This window comes from Melanotaenia boesemani, chromosome 5 (assembly GCF_017639745.1).
Source record: "Melanotaenia boesemani isolate fMelBoe1 chromosome 5, fMelBoe1.pri, whole genome shotgun sequence".
Classification (NCBI taxonomy): domain Eukaryota; kingdom Metazoa; phylum Chordata; class Actinopteri; order Atheriniformes; family Melanotaeniidae; genus Melanotaenia; species Melanotaenia boesemani.
Window position 1 is genome coordinate 38,479,865 of NC_055686.1, and position 13,532 is coordinate 38,493,396.

At 41.5% G+C, this 13,532-nt stretch overlaps 1 protein-coding gene across 1 annotated transcript in view; it reads left to right on the plus strand.

Moving 5' to 3' along the window:
* The first annotated feature begins 6,316 nt into the window (after positions 1-6,316).
* The window catches only part of si:dkey-172j4.3 (diacylglycerol kinase delta), a 101,587-nt gene continuing 94,371 nt past the window's right edge, over positions 6,317-13,532 (plus strand). The window contains exons 1-3 of the mRNA XM_041985118.1: positions 6,317-6,418; positions 7,093-7,395; positions 11,354-11,458. Of these exons, the coding sequence (XP_041841052.1) occupies positions 6,338-6,418; positions 7,093-7,395; positions 11,354-11,458 (489 nt within the window). The 5' untranslated portion in view covers positions 6,317-6,337. The remainder of the gene's footprint in view (positions 6,419-7,092; positions 7,396-11,353; positions 11,459-13,532) is intronic.

Below are 13,532 nucleotides of genomic sequence, written 5' to 3' on the forward strand. Positions count from 1 at the left end.
CATTTTGTTATCTCCTTTTTGTTATTCTTATTATTATGCACCTCGATCTCCTTCCATTATTATTCTTATTGTTATTTTATTGTGTTGGCGACTAAGAATGGAAATTAGCTTTGCTATAATCCTGCATATTTACATTATATATGTATATCAATATGCACTGTCCCTTAAAAACAAACAAAAGAAAACTCATTAAAAGGAAAAATCATAGCTTTGGAGCTGTTAAAAAACCCTGAAAAGTGGCCGAACTACTTTCAATAAAATGAAAGCTGCCGAGTCGGTGTCATCAATTATAAAGGGTGATATTTACTCCAGAAACGCAGCAGTAGTAAATGCAAATAGTTTAAAATTATACTTAGGTGCAGTATTTCAATAATTCTACAAATAAAAAAGGGAAAACAAGCATATACTCTATACACTGTGGTAATTAACAGATGTTTTAGAAACAGCATGTTAAGATGTTTTTGTACTGACGACAGTCACTTCAGGACTAACACTTTATATTTTGCTTAAACAGACAGACTTTCTCATAATATTTTAAAGTGGTCCTTGAGCAAAGACTCTTCAGGCTCTTTGAGGGTCTTTACAAGTTTTTCATTTTGACATTTGCTGCGTTTAACAGACCATTTCAGAGGAATGTCTTTGTTTTGTTTGTTAAGCAGCTTAAACATTGATCTAATTACAGCATGAAGGAAGGGGGTGTGGGGGATATCAGGAAAGACACAACACAGGACCAGAGCGATGCATCTGAACCATCAGGTAATCAGAAATAGTCTCCAGGCTGAGGTATGCCACGTGAAACTCTGTGCCACTCTGTGAGTGAAAAATCCTCCTCCAGAGCCTGGACCTCAACAGCAGTGTGGATTCATCTTGATGGGGGGGGGGGGGGGGGGGGGGGGGGGGGGGGTGGGGTTGTTGTGGGTGAGAACATGAATAACAGTAGGATTAGGACTGGCATTTCCCTTCTGAGATGTCAGGTAACAGTAGCTGGATCACCTGATGGCGTCACTGCATGCACTTAAACCATCAAACACACCTCCACGTCACGGCACGGCGATCTTTTTAAGGAACTAATTATTCCTGTGATGAAACTTGAATTTCTGTATTTACAACTGCAAACAGCTGCATCAGTGTGCCGGCTACGCATTACTGGAGATAAACACTAGATATATTCCTAGCTTACAAGTGAAAGATGAGCTTGGGGTGTGCAGCAGTACGTTGGTACTTGCATGATGATAATAATGATAACAGTGCAGTAATTTGCCCTCTGATTGATACGCAACACAGAGCAGCTAATTATCGCTCTGTTTCTTTTATTGCTCGGCTCTGGTTTCTGCTCATGCTGTGCAACAGTTGGATGGGGAAGAGAGGAAATTTGACAGCCTGTAAGCAGCTCCCCAGGAGAGCTTGAAGGAGGTGTGTGTGAGAGATAAAGTGCATGTGTGTGTGTGGAGAAAAAAAGAGAGAGAGAGAGATGGGGATCTATTCTGCTTCTGTTTCTTTTCCCTCTCTGTGCGGGATGTGAGAGAATCAATAAATTGTGTTATCTAAGAAATATAAGATACAACCTGCTTTCATTTAAACTGGAATTTAACTTAATGTTAAAGTAAATAAATCAACTAGTGAAATGATGTTTGAATTTTTTTATTTTAAAGCAAACTTTGCCTTTTTGGGGGGACATTTTGTTGCATAAATCAGAACATCAGAGGATGTTTCTTTGGGTTTTTTATGGGTGCTAAATTTCAACTCATTGATAATGTGACCCCAGAACGATTGGATCATATTTAGTTATTTATTTTTCTCTGCCTTATCTCCATCCTTTTCCCCTTTACTTCTCACTGTTGTCAAGGGCAACCAGAGGAAAGGGATGAACGTAGTAACACCATCACCTGATCATCAGGGGGATTCATCAGGTGTGAGTGCGGGCAGCCTTTTTAACATGCACATGCCTCCTCCACGCTACTTACAGACAGGTACCTATCAACCCCCCAAAATAAAAAGCAAAAAACAACAAACACAGGTGGAGAGGGAGGCTGGGAAGGGATGCAATCACGGTGTAAATGAAGTGTCTGTTGGCAGGCTCAGAGCTAATTCAGCATGAATATTTAATCAACTGTAAACAAATTACTATTGCACTGAGTGGTGCCAGTATGTGTGCACTGTTAGTACACTTGTATATGTGTGTCTGCCTCTGTCCTTGTGTCTGTATTAGTGTGCACATGTCTCGCTCTTTGCCTTATTAATGCAGATGCCTCTCCTGGTACTGTAGCTCTCTATTGGTGTAGACTCAGCTATTGACTGAGCTGAAATTTAAGCTCTAATCAGCCAGTGGATCAAGATCTGGAGGAGTCAAAGTGCAGATTCTTTCGGTTTGGGGAGCAAGTCTGAGCAGCATTTGGAAGCAGGACAGACGCGTCACTACCTGCATGAGGCATGTCGAATGGATCCTTTCACAAAGAAAAGTGAAAGCCAAAGATTTGGACACACCAACTTTCCATTGTCGTTATCATCTCTGTTGATCAGTAGCGGTGCATCGGTGTGTGGAGGCGTGTGATGCTCTACAACCTTTTCATCAGAGCCTTCTGATTCAGTGCAAGATTTGAGTATGACATAAAAAGAAACCCATCTAGAAATATTACTGACCAAGGGACTTTACTGCTTGCATTCATGTGACATCACATCTGCCTCATTAGCTGTGCATAACAGGAAGTGATGGTCAACCTACAGCGGCTGATTGTAGACCAGAGAATGTGTGGTGGACGTGTGGTGGACGTGCCTGACTTTAGCACCATTTTTAGTTGTTCCAGTTTCTAAAATCGTGAAAATGATCAAGGTTACTCCAGGGTGAAGCCATTAAAAAGACAGAATGAGGCAATGATTTTACAATAAGACGTTGAGAAAAGCGGCCTTTCAATGGAGTCAATGATCACTGTGTTAAAGGTTTGTAAATCACTTTTTCAGTTGGTTAGGGTCCTTCTCTCTTAGTTTCTGCTCTTTTGCTGGTAAATTAAACCAGGCAAGGAGATCAAAAGCCAATGCTGCCTCAAATTTTGCTCATCCAGATTGTGGTTGCTGAATAAGAAGCCAGCATTGCCTGAGTTGAGCTCATTTTAACATGAGCTAATGTTTTTGCTTTGTTCAACAGGATGCCTGAGCCATCTTCATGATGAAGACAACATAGGCTGGGCTTCTATGAAGACTGAAGGCTGTGAGAGTGTGAAACAGCCAGTCACGGTTTGCTTATACTAAACATATGTAGCAACAACACTTTAGAAACACCAAACTGTGCACCATAGAGTTGGAAATAGCAGGGAAATAATTTTATGGGTACTTCTCCAATTCAAAGATCAACTCTTTCTTGGTATGTGTATGTGAATTTGTGCTATCACACAACTTTTTTGATATATGGATGAAGCCATATCCAAATTTAAAAAATACTCAGATAAAATCTTCCTTGAACAACATTAGCCATTTTGGTTTGTTTCACCACATCTTTGTTTTCTGGAAGTATGTGAAAATTCCAGAAAAATTCACATGATTGAATACAAGCAACTGCCTCAACCTAAACAGAAAATGAGAAAGTGTAATAGCAGCGTGTCGTTTGGACATGTCGCCACAGCAACCAGGAAAATAGTGTTGATTAAAGTGACAGCAGCATTGCAAAAAGAATATTTTTCAGTCCTTGTCATGATTGTTTTACATCCCCAACCAATTAGTTTTGATTACTAACCCCAACCAAATAATTATCATGCCTAAACCTAACCAGAAAGAGACAAAGGGGTTTTTGATTGAATGAAACCCACAACGGAAAAACTGTTTCTGGATGTTAAACTGTGGGTGCCAACGCATCTAAAAGCATGAGTCATATTTCCCTTCTGTAGAGGCTATAGTTTTGAGCAGAGGTGTCTGAAGTTGGTCCTTGGGGGCTGCTGTCCTGCAGATTTTTGAAGTTTCCTGCTGTAGCACATCAGAATGAGATTAATGGGTCAACATGGTTGGGAAGAAGTTGACATTACCCTGTTGAGGAAAACCATCAAGGTCAAAGTAACTTTACCGAAGGCAGATCAGTTTAGCAGTAAAATAGGAACCATTTAATTTCATCAGGTGTGTTGGAGAATTGAAACGTCAACTTGAGGAACGGAGCTGGTCACCCCGGTTTAGAAAAAGTCCTTATGACCATATCTAATTGTTTAAAACAAATGACCAATTAACAGTTTTTATTGGAGGACGTGATGAATTCTGAGAAGTGTTGTGACAAAAAACCCTTCTGTGGACATGTACAAAGACTGTAGCGGCATTCCCAAAATCAGGCATGACCACCATCAAGAGGTAATGCAGTGTATCTTTATCTTGTTTTACTGGACTTAAAGAGTCTGACTGTAAAATCTATCAGTCATAAAGTAAGTAAATAAAGAGGAAATTTTCCATGACAAGGAAAGGTCATGTAACGGAACTTAAAGGCCCTTAAAAGCTGCCAGGCCTTGAGAAGAGATTGTTTGCCAAATATGAGCCGTATTTTAAAGCGTGTTATTCCAATAGTCAGTTGGTGCATTGATTCAATAAAATTTGATCATGAATCCTTAAGCTATAGACTAATCCAGTGCATAAGATAATTCCATGCAATACAGTTTTTAATTTTTTTCTAAGATATGGTGCCAGGGAATAATCAGTTAAATGCACTTAAAAAATAGAGGCAAGCTTTTCTAAATCTGACATCCTTATCATGGGTTAAGGTGTTGGTATGTTAAAATTGTCATGTGGAGGCACATACATGCACTGTTTAGCTCTGCAAGAACATAAACACATTTTTTACTGAGCCAGTGAGAACTAGACTGTGTGGCGCAGCAGCAAAGGGGATATTTCAAATAACTGCTTTGTAATTCTTCATAAGGCCTCCTAGTGAAAACTAGAGGATAGCAGCCCAGTTAATCCAGGAATTAGTAAAGTCTGATGAGGAACTGTGCAAAAGTAAAAGCTAAGAAAGTGAGAGAAGCAACACACCAGCTGATGTTGCGGACTGACACCTCTAGCAATGGTCAGAAGAGTCGAGGGGATAGCATCTAATTTCTCATTAGAAACACCTTGATAACCCAGAAAGAAGTGAACCCCAAGATAGCATGTCATAAAAAGAGCAAATACTTCACTATAAAACCTGCTTCATCTTCATATAAACTACCAGGACCTTCATGATTCTGTTAAAACAAAGGCAGTCATGGGAGAACAGATGGATTTTTTCTTCTTCTTCTTTTTTTAGGTGGTTCTTCTTCTTCTTCTTTATTTTATGTGGAGAGCAAAAGTAAAACACTATTGAAGCTTCCGTTTTTCTTTCCTCTTGTTGCTGTTATTTTGCTGCTACAGAATTTGTAATGAGACAGTTTCTGCTTTCATATGGCACCTTGTTTGTGTGGTTTACTTGAACTGGAGATCCGAGCAGAAGCTCTAAGGTGTGTGTTGAGCTGTGTTCTGTTTGGGTGGGAAAGCTCGGTAGAGCCTTTTTCTGAGTTCCCCGTCAGTTGCTGATGCATGCAGCCCCCTGTACAGAGGACTCCCGTGAAGAGGCTAATATTGTCCTCCACACCTGTTGTCTAGTTGGTCTAATAATGTGTCAGTAGGAAAACATTTCAGCCAGTCTGGTTACATCTTCCCTCCCGTTTAATTCAGTTAAAACTGTCTTTTGTTTCACCCTTTGGTCCCTGTATTAGCTATTATTCCATATGTGTGTTTTAATCTCGCGTCTATGAGGCCAGTCTGTAGTATTTTCGCGCTCTTCCCTGCACGCGCCACCGTGCACGTGCGCGCTATTTGCTCTCCGCTTAACCTCGGTACGACGTTTCGAGGCGACTCAACACGGCCGCTTTTAAATCTCTATCTCTCTCTCTGCCTCTCTCTCTCGCGCGCGCCTCCACCTCCCTTCTTCTCCTCCTCCTTCTCTTCTTCCTACCTGATTCAGACCCGCTCCGACGCTATGCGTATGACCGCGTCAAGCCGAGCACCACCGGAGAGACCCGCACGCCGCCGCTGCTGTTTTTGACCGCCGGCCGGCAGACGACTCACCGAGGCCGGGCAACAGGAGCGAGGGCACGCCGCCACAGATTAACGTCCGGGCGGAGGGGACAAGCGCGAGGCAAACTGATAAGCAAAGGTACACACTAGCTTCTTTTTGATCGACACACGCGAGCGCAGAGGGAAGCGGGGAGGGGGGTGTATGTTTGTGTGCGGAGGAGGAGGAGGAGGAGGAAGAGGTGGCCGCGCGGTAGCGACGGTTATAGAGTCCTGGGTGGTGGTGGTGGTGGTGGTGGTGGGGGGTTGTAGCGTTAATGACAAGAGGAACCAACTGAATATGTTTAACAGACTGTTGATGCTCGCGTGTCCACCGCGAGCTCTTCACGGCAAAACAGCGGGCACGGACGGAATGAACGAGGTGCCAGAGAAAACCTGTTGTTCATCCGTTGTGGTTTATTAAAAGAGAGAGTCGCACGTGAGTTAACAACGCGCGCTCGAGCAATCCCGTTTTTAAACGTGTGCGGTGAAGTTGGTTGTCACCGGTGCTGGAGGAGGGCAGGCGGCGAGGTGGGAGATGCAGACAGGCTTTTCAATAACGTGGTCACATCGTAATCAAGGAAACACGCACGCGCCGATCTGACACACACACACATATGTGTGTGTGTGTTATTTGGATGTTTTTATTGTCGACAGACGCCGGTTCGATGCATGCGAGATGCTCGCGTGCGGGAAGCAGGCGGACTCATATTTCTGGTTTGGTCCTGTAAAGAACCGGCATCCTGCTGCTTGTAAAGATGAAAATCGTCGCCTTCATGTTCAGGCTTGGATCTGTCACCGTTAAACTGTGCGCACGCCTGTTCTTAAAACACTCCATGAAACTCGGGAAGAGGAACTGAGAAACAAGTGGCTCTTACTGAGTCGTCAGCACCCTTCTGCAACTTTGAAATTGCTGTGGACAATGTATTAGTTGGACCAGTATTAGGTTGTTTCCTAACTTCCAGAGGAGTTGTCAGCATCTCCTGCTTCTAGAAAAAATAATCTTTGTGAGTTTTTTCTCTCCTAATCAATAATTCATCCCTCCATCTTTTCCAGAGTTGGATAGAGAGCTCAACATCAGGGAGAAGGGTGGCCCCGTCGTCCTGTTCCTTTCCTCTCCTTACTCCACTTGGCCAAGTTTCCACCTCATCCGCTCCTCTTTTTCCTCCTCTGCACCTTCTTCCCCTTTGTTGTCTTCACTGTTTTTCTGTCTCCCTTCATTTGCCGTGCCGTTCTTTCCTCTGGTCTGTCCTCTGGAAGCTCATCATGGCATCCAAACTGAGCCCAAACATCCTGTATGTGGCGGGGCCTGGCGAGTCGCTGGGGTCGCCCCAAGCAGACTCTGAAAGGACTCATATCGTGAGTATTTGTTCAATCCTTGTTTCTATTTACAGCTACAAACTACTTAGTCTGACTTGAAGCCTTTGAATAAAGCTGTAACAAGATGATTTAAAGGTTCAAAACGTGTTTAATTTCTATTTTCATAACTCAGGAGACTCAGCTCAGGAGAAATCCGACTCATGTGTCTGTGTGTTTTTTTAATTACAAAAGCATCTAAATCATCTCGAAACAGAGCATTATCATGTTCACACTGCAAAACTGAGTTATTTTATATATATACATATTTCTTTTTCTTTTTTTTTCACCGGGTAGTGACCAGACCGGTCTCAATCATGTGACAAGGAAAGTAAATTTTCTGTTTTAAGCTCCTAATAATAAATAGTAATACTTTTTATTGGAAGGCATCTTTCAAAATACTTGACACCAAGCAGTACCCATCGTGACAAAATTTAGATAAAAACATCATCTTGTTCAATTGTCTTTATTCAAGCTGTTACCTGTCGGTTCCACCGAACGCGGAGGTGCCGTGGAGCGGTACGTCGAGCTTTCCGCCTGGCACCCTGTCACACCAGGAACGTTCTGGAAGACTGTGTCTCTGCCACGGCTGGATTCTCCAGTTCACTCAAACGCGCAAGGATTGCAACGTTGCACGATAATTGGTGCACTTAATGGCATTTAAAATGAAAAATAAACTAGGAAAAGGTCATTTGGCCAGTTGAACAGGGTCTCGCGTGCTTGCTCGTTATTTTTTTTATAGTAGGGATGTACGGCGTCGTACAAAAATATGTGATTTTCCAGATAAACCTCTTGTCGTCCATGGTGTCAAGTGAGACCGTGCTTGGCGATGCTGATGTTTCAGAGTAAAAATCTAAAGGCTGCACATAGTGTTTGTTTTTAAAATCGACCAGATTCACTTTGCTTTTCATCAACCATTTTCCTGTCTGAACGCTCCCTCTGCTCTAGGCTGACTATTGTCAGTAAGGCGGAGCGTCACAGCGCTTCAGGGATGTTTCAGAAATGGTGGAAGCACTCGGAGTCATTGGAGTTCGAAGCTGCAGAACAGCTGCTCTGCGGCGCTTCCACGATGCCTCCACGTTGGGTGGAACAGAGGGTTTAGGATTACTTCAACTTGGATGACTGAGAATAAACACCAACTGTAGACATTTTGGTGGTCTGGAGCATTAAGGTGTGTGTTAACACAATGCCAAGGAGGAAAGACATCAGCCATGATCTTAGAAAAGCAAATGTTGTTGCCCATCAGTAATAAGGTCTGTACATTTCAAGTCCATCATTCTATTGTGAGAAACATGAACCAGTGGAAAACATTTGAGACTTCTGCCAATCTTCATAGTAGTGTACTTCCCAGTAAGTCCTCCCCAGACACCTACATGCAGTGCTCAGAGAAAATACAAATAACCCGAGAGATACATCTCAAACTCTACTGGCCTTAGTTAGCATGGGGGGCACATGACTTGGACACCTTGTGTTCATTTAGTTGACCACAAACTCGTTTGTATACCAAAATATTCTAAAGTCAAATGTGAGGCCATCTGTCTGACAGCTAACAGCTGGAGCTGATACTGGGTCATACAACAGGACAAAAATCCCAAACACAGCATCAGATCTGCAACAGAATGGCTAAAAAAGAAAAGGATCAATGGTCCAGTCAAAGTCCAGATCTAAGTCAGGCTGAAAGGCTGTGCATAGATGAATGCTTGTAAAAGGAGAGTGGGCCAAAGTTCCTCCAAAGACCACCACAGCTAAACGTGGCGCTGATCTCTTGACCTATGACGTGTGTATTTTCACACACTGCTTCTTTATTTTGGTTTTCCTTAAGTAAATAATGACTTATTTTAATGTGTTTTTGTATATCTGATGTTATTTTAATCCAGTTTTAAGACCAGATTGGTGAAAATTTGTAATGTAAGTACTGGAAGAGGTCACACTTACTGGAGACCACTACACACAGAAGGTGCTCATGTCGAATCTACCATCCTACAACTTTTAGATGCATCCCGTCTCCCTCACACCTGAATCCAGTGAATAGCTCATTACCAAGCCTCTGCAGAGCTGAATGACATGCGGGGAATGATGAGGGAGCTTGATTCAGAAGGGATGCGTGTAAAAGTTGCAGAGTAGATCTCCCGGAGATGGACTTCGCTGTATCACATGAGCAGGCTTATGTGTGGGAACAAACGTTTGACGAGGTTGTAAGTAAAGTACAGATAAGATAATTATGCATAAGGCAGATAATATTTATCCCTTTTAATGATAAATACTGGTAAATTTTAATGGATAATAAGAGCTTTCATTTTAGTCTCGTATATGATCAGGGCAGTTAGGTTTTTTCTTAAGATTATGTTTCCAGTTAAACTCCTTTCAGTCTGATTTCCATATATACTGTCAGGTGGTTTGGTCCATGATGAAATGACTCAACTCCAAAACACATTTTAAGAAGCGAGAGGTGGCATATCGCTACCTGTTGTAGTGAAGCTGGCTCAATAAGCTGATTTCCCTTCTTGAACAAAGATAGCGGTCCAGTTAAAAACGATAAATGTAGCTCAACTTTACTGTTTCTGCTTCCATCCACCACAATTTAGTTTAACACTATGCTTTGTGTTTGGATCTTTATTAGAAAAACACAAAACTTTTGTGTGTTTGTGCAACTTTTTATTTCATGAACAGCCTTTGACAGTGAAGACAATGTCCTCAGGACAAGATAAAAATCATGTTTTTCTTGATTTCGTCACTGCGCTGTCGGTAGTGCAGTTTAACCCCTTAGGAGTTCAATACGACTGCTCAGCAAGTTCAGACGTGTAGGTGTGATATTTAGTAAGAAAACTAACTCTGCTAAGCCTTCACTGATACACCTGACTTTGTGTACGGTCCACCGAGCTATCGACAAATATCACACAGATATCTCAGGCTACCGCGGCTCTCTGTCCCTTTCAAAGGCATGCCTGATTAAAGCCATAAAGAACATAAACACAGACGTTCCGTTAATGAATAAATTAAACCATTAATGTCATTACTCTCCTGTCTGGAGGTGACATCCATGTGTCACCTGTACCACCAGCTTCTCACAACTAGTGCATTTACTCCAAAGCTGGTAATGAAAAAGATTCTACTTGACAACATTTCATAAGATTGCTTTCAGTCCACTTTTCAGAGGAGTGGAAAGAAAATGTAAAACAAATGTGCAGCTTTGGCTATTTCTTCGGTCTTGGTTAAGGTAGTCATCACTTTTTGTCTCTTTATTTAATGCTATTTACAGCATGTTTGTGTAAAAACTGTTAATTCCTTTGTAACAGACCTTAATACGGCTGTAGGCAATGAATACTGGCACGATGTGCACATCATTGTCCAGTTCTGGTACCGAAAAGCCCGAAACACCACATTAGGCCATTTTTAGTATTATTTTTAGTTGGTGTTTGGTAAGGTTTAGGAACCAAGGCTACCTGGTTAGGTTTAGAAAATATCACTTTTTGGGGAAACTACAGTGTATTTTTTTATGGTTGTGTTAATAAAGTACATGTAGAAACTTTGGTGGGACTCATGACCTTTATATCCAACCCAATGAAGGAGAAGCTTCTTCTTTCAGTAACATTGGTATGTAGTTTTCCCATATGGCATATCAGGCATATCATGCAGTGTCAGGATATTGTAGTCATATTTTCTATAAACCAGGCTAAGTTGATGATACAGCATAGTTCTGGCAACAGATCTCAAAGTCCTCTTATCAATCATCTCCTTAGTTTTACCACTGCGATGGCATCATCTAGCAGGTCATCTAGCCATCCAAATGGACCTCCAGGTCTTCTTTAAAGGGTTCGATGACTAGCACTCCTTGATCCCTAAAAAGAAAAGGGACACCCCGACCTTCCAGAATGGAGAGGTTAGGTACTAAGTGGTAAGGCCAAGAGGAAGAGTCAAGTCTTTCTTCGGTGATTTACCCCTTCTTTCCCTCTCCATCCAGACTGGAGAAGCCGGAGAAGAGTCGTCAGACAGCGAGGGAGAACAAGAAGAGACTTCACACAAGCTGATTCGGAAAGTGTCGACCTCGGGACAGATCAGGGCTAAGGTAGGAGAAGATGGAGCAAAACTGAACATGTGTGTGTAGCTGGCAACAGATTCACTACTGCTTTTTATCAACTAAATGGTGAGAAATCCCAGTGTCAGGTGACCTCAAGAGGATTGAACTCTTTGGACATATTTAAAATCTTATTCTTATTTAAAGCTTTGGACTAACATTAGTGAACCAAAGTGCCATTAAACTTTTAGTTCCTCAGTTAGTTGGAGAAAGCCACTGAAAAGTCCATCATGGCCGTGCTGGGAAGCCCAGTTGAATGCTGGAGTTGCTCAGTTATTTAACAGCTAACATCTAATTGAATCATATTGCTTAAGAATGCTCATGCTCATGTGGATTTAACGGCATTTAAAGGACACTTTATTGGAGGCTTCAGTCACTGTAGTCCCAGTTTTTAGCCTCTAACTTGCAAACCATAGAAAATCTTTCACTTGGACTCTTCTGTCTGTTTCTTTGTCTGGTAAAAGTTTTAAATCAGACCTCTGATCTAATCTTGATCCCCATGTCTGAGTGTGCTAAAGGCCTCCTGACACCTGATCCACTTCCTGTCTGCGTCATTTTTCCCTCTTACTGCTACTGCCATATCTTCTCTTTAAATCTCTGATCTAGAGGAAGTGGTTGCACAGTAACCGGTTGCTTTCTTTTTGGTCTTCTGGTACCTGCTTATTGTTCTCTGGACTTTGTTATTGATCACTTAATATTAGCCTCTGACTGGTATCTGGGTATGCACATAAAAGAGTGAGTCATTAGGTGTTAATAAAGTCACAGCCACAATGTAGGCTAAGTTTTAATGAGAATACACCTAATAAAAGTGAAAAATATGGGGACATTTTAGAGTAAAGGAATTCTGTAAAATCTTGATTTTGATTAATCTTGTTTAAGGAAATTGTACAAAAAAAGAATGAAAAATGATGAAATGATCAAAAAGTACAAATTTTGAGACAGTCCAACTAACATTAATCAACGATCAATGAATTCAGCCCCTTAGCTCAGTTTATTTCTTTATTAGAATTTAAAAGATTGTTGCCTTTTTTTCTTTTGTTGTTGCAGATGTTAAAACATGGGAAATAAAGATTATATAAAAATCACACACTCCAACTTCCTCCTTGAAAACAATCATTGGCAGATCTTGTAAAAGTCACATTGCATATAAAATGAAGTTTTGAAGTTAAGGACGGGCTCTCAGGTGAGGGTTTCATACGGGTGCATGGACCACCCAACAACCCCGTCTCCATGGGGACAACATCCCATATCACCACCATTTTCACACACTGGGAGATCATGGTATCGGATATTGGTCAGGTATTGATCAGCTGATCTAACTGGACGCTGACACAATGCAGCATGTGTGTGTGAAAAGTACAGCTGGTTGCTATGGTTACGAGGTCACAGTTATGGATGCCAGAGATGACCTGACAGTGTCCTCTTTTCAGTTTTTCTGTTTATTAACTTTATGATTTGATGTAAAAACAAGGCTACGTTGTTTTTTTCTTTCTTTTTACAAACAGCAAAATTATTGTTGATATAAACAAACATTCAAACAGCTGTTCTGAATATAAGGAACATAAAATAAGGATAACAGAGGATGGTACATTTTTAGGTTAATTTGTAAAACATTTGATATGTGTGAGTGTCTCTGGTTTAATATATACAAGATTTACATGTGGGACAAGCCATCCTGGACAGATGTAGACCATTTAAATCTGACTGTAACAGGGAGGTCATAAGTCATCACTGAAAACATTCAGACTGTGGTTTTAGATGCCACATGCAGCTCCGGTCTTATGGGCTGCTAGAGGCCTCTGCCAGTGGTGGCTGTAGGTTTTGGATTCACCTGACTGTGTGTGTTCATACGTTGATTAGATTGTATGTACCTCCAGTCATGTGACGTAGCTTAATCTAGTCATTGACCTCAGGATTATGCGTGAGTGACAACAATGGCTTGAGCAGATTATTGCATTTGTGTGTCCTGTTGATTTGTTTATGTACACATACAGCAGTGTGTGCATTTGTGTGTTTTAGGTGAATTGACCATACAATCTACATGCTTTACTCTGTGTTTGTGTGT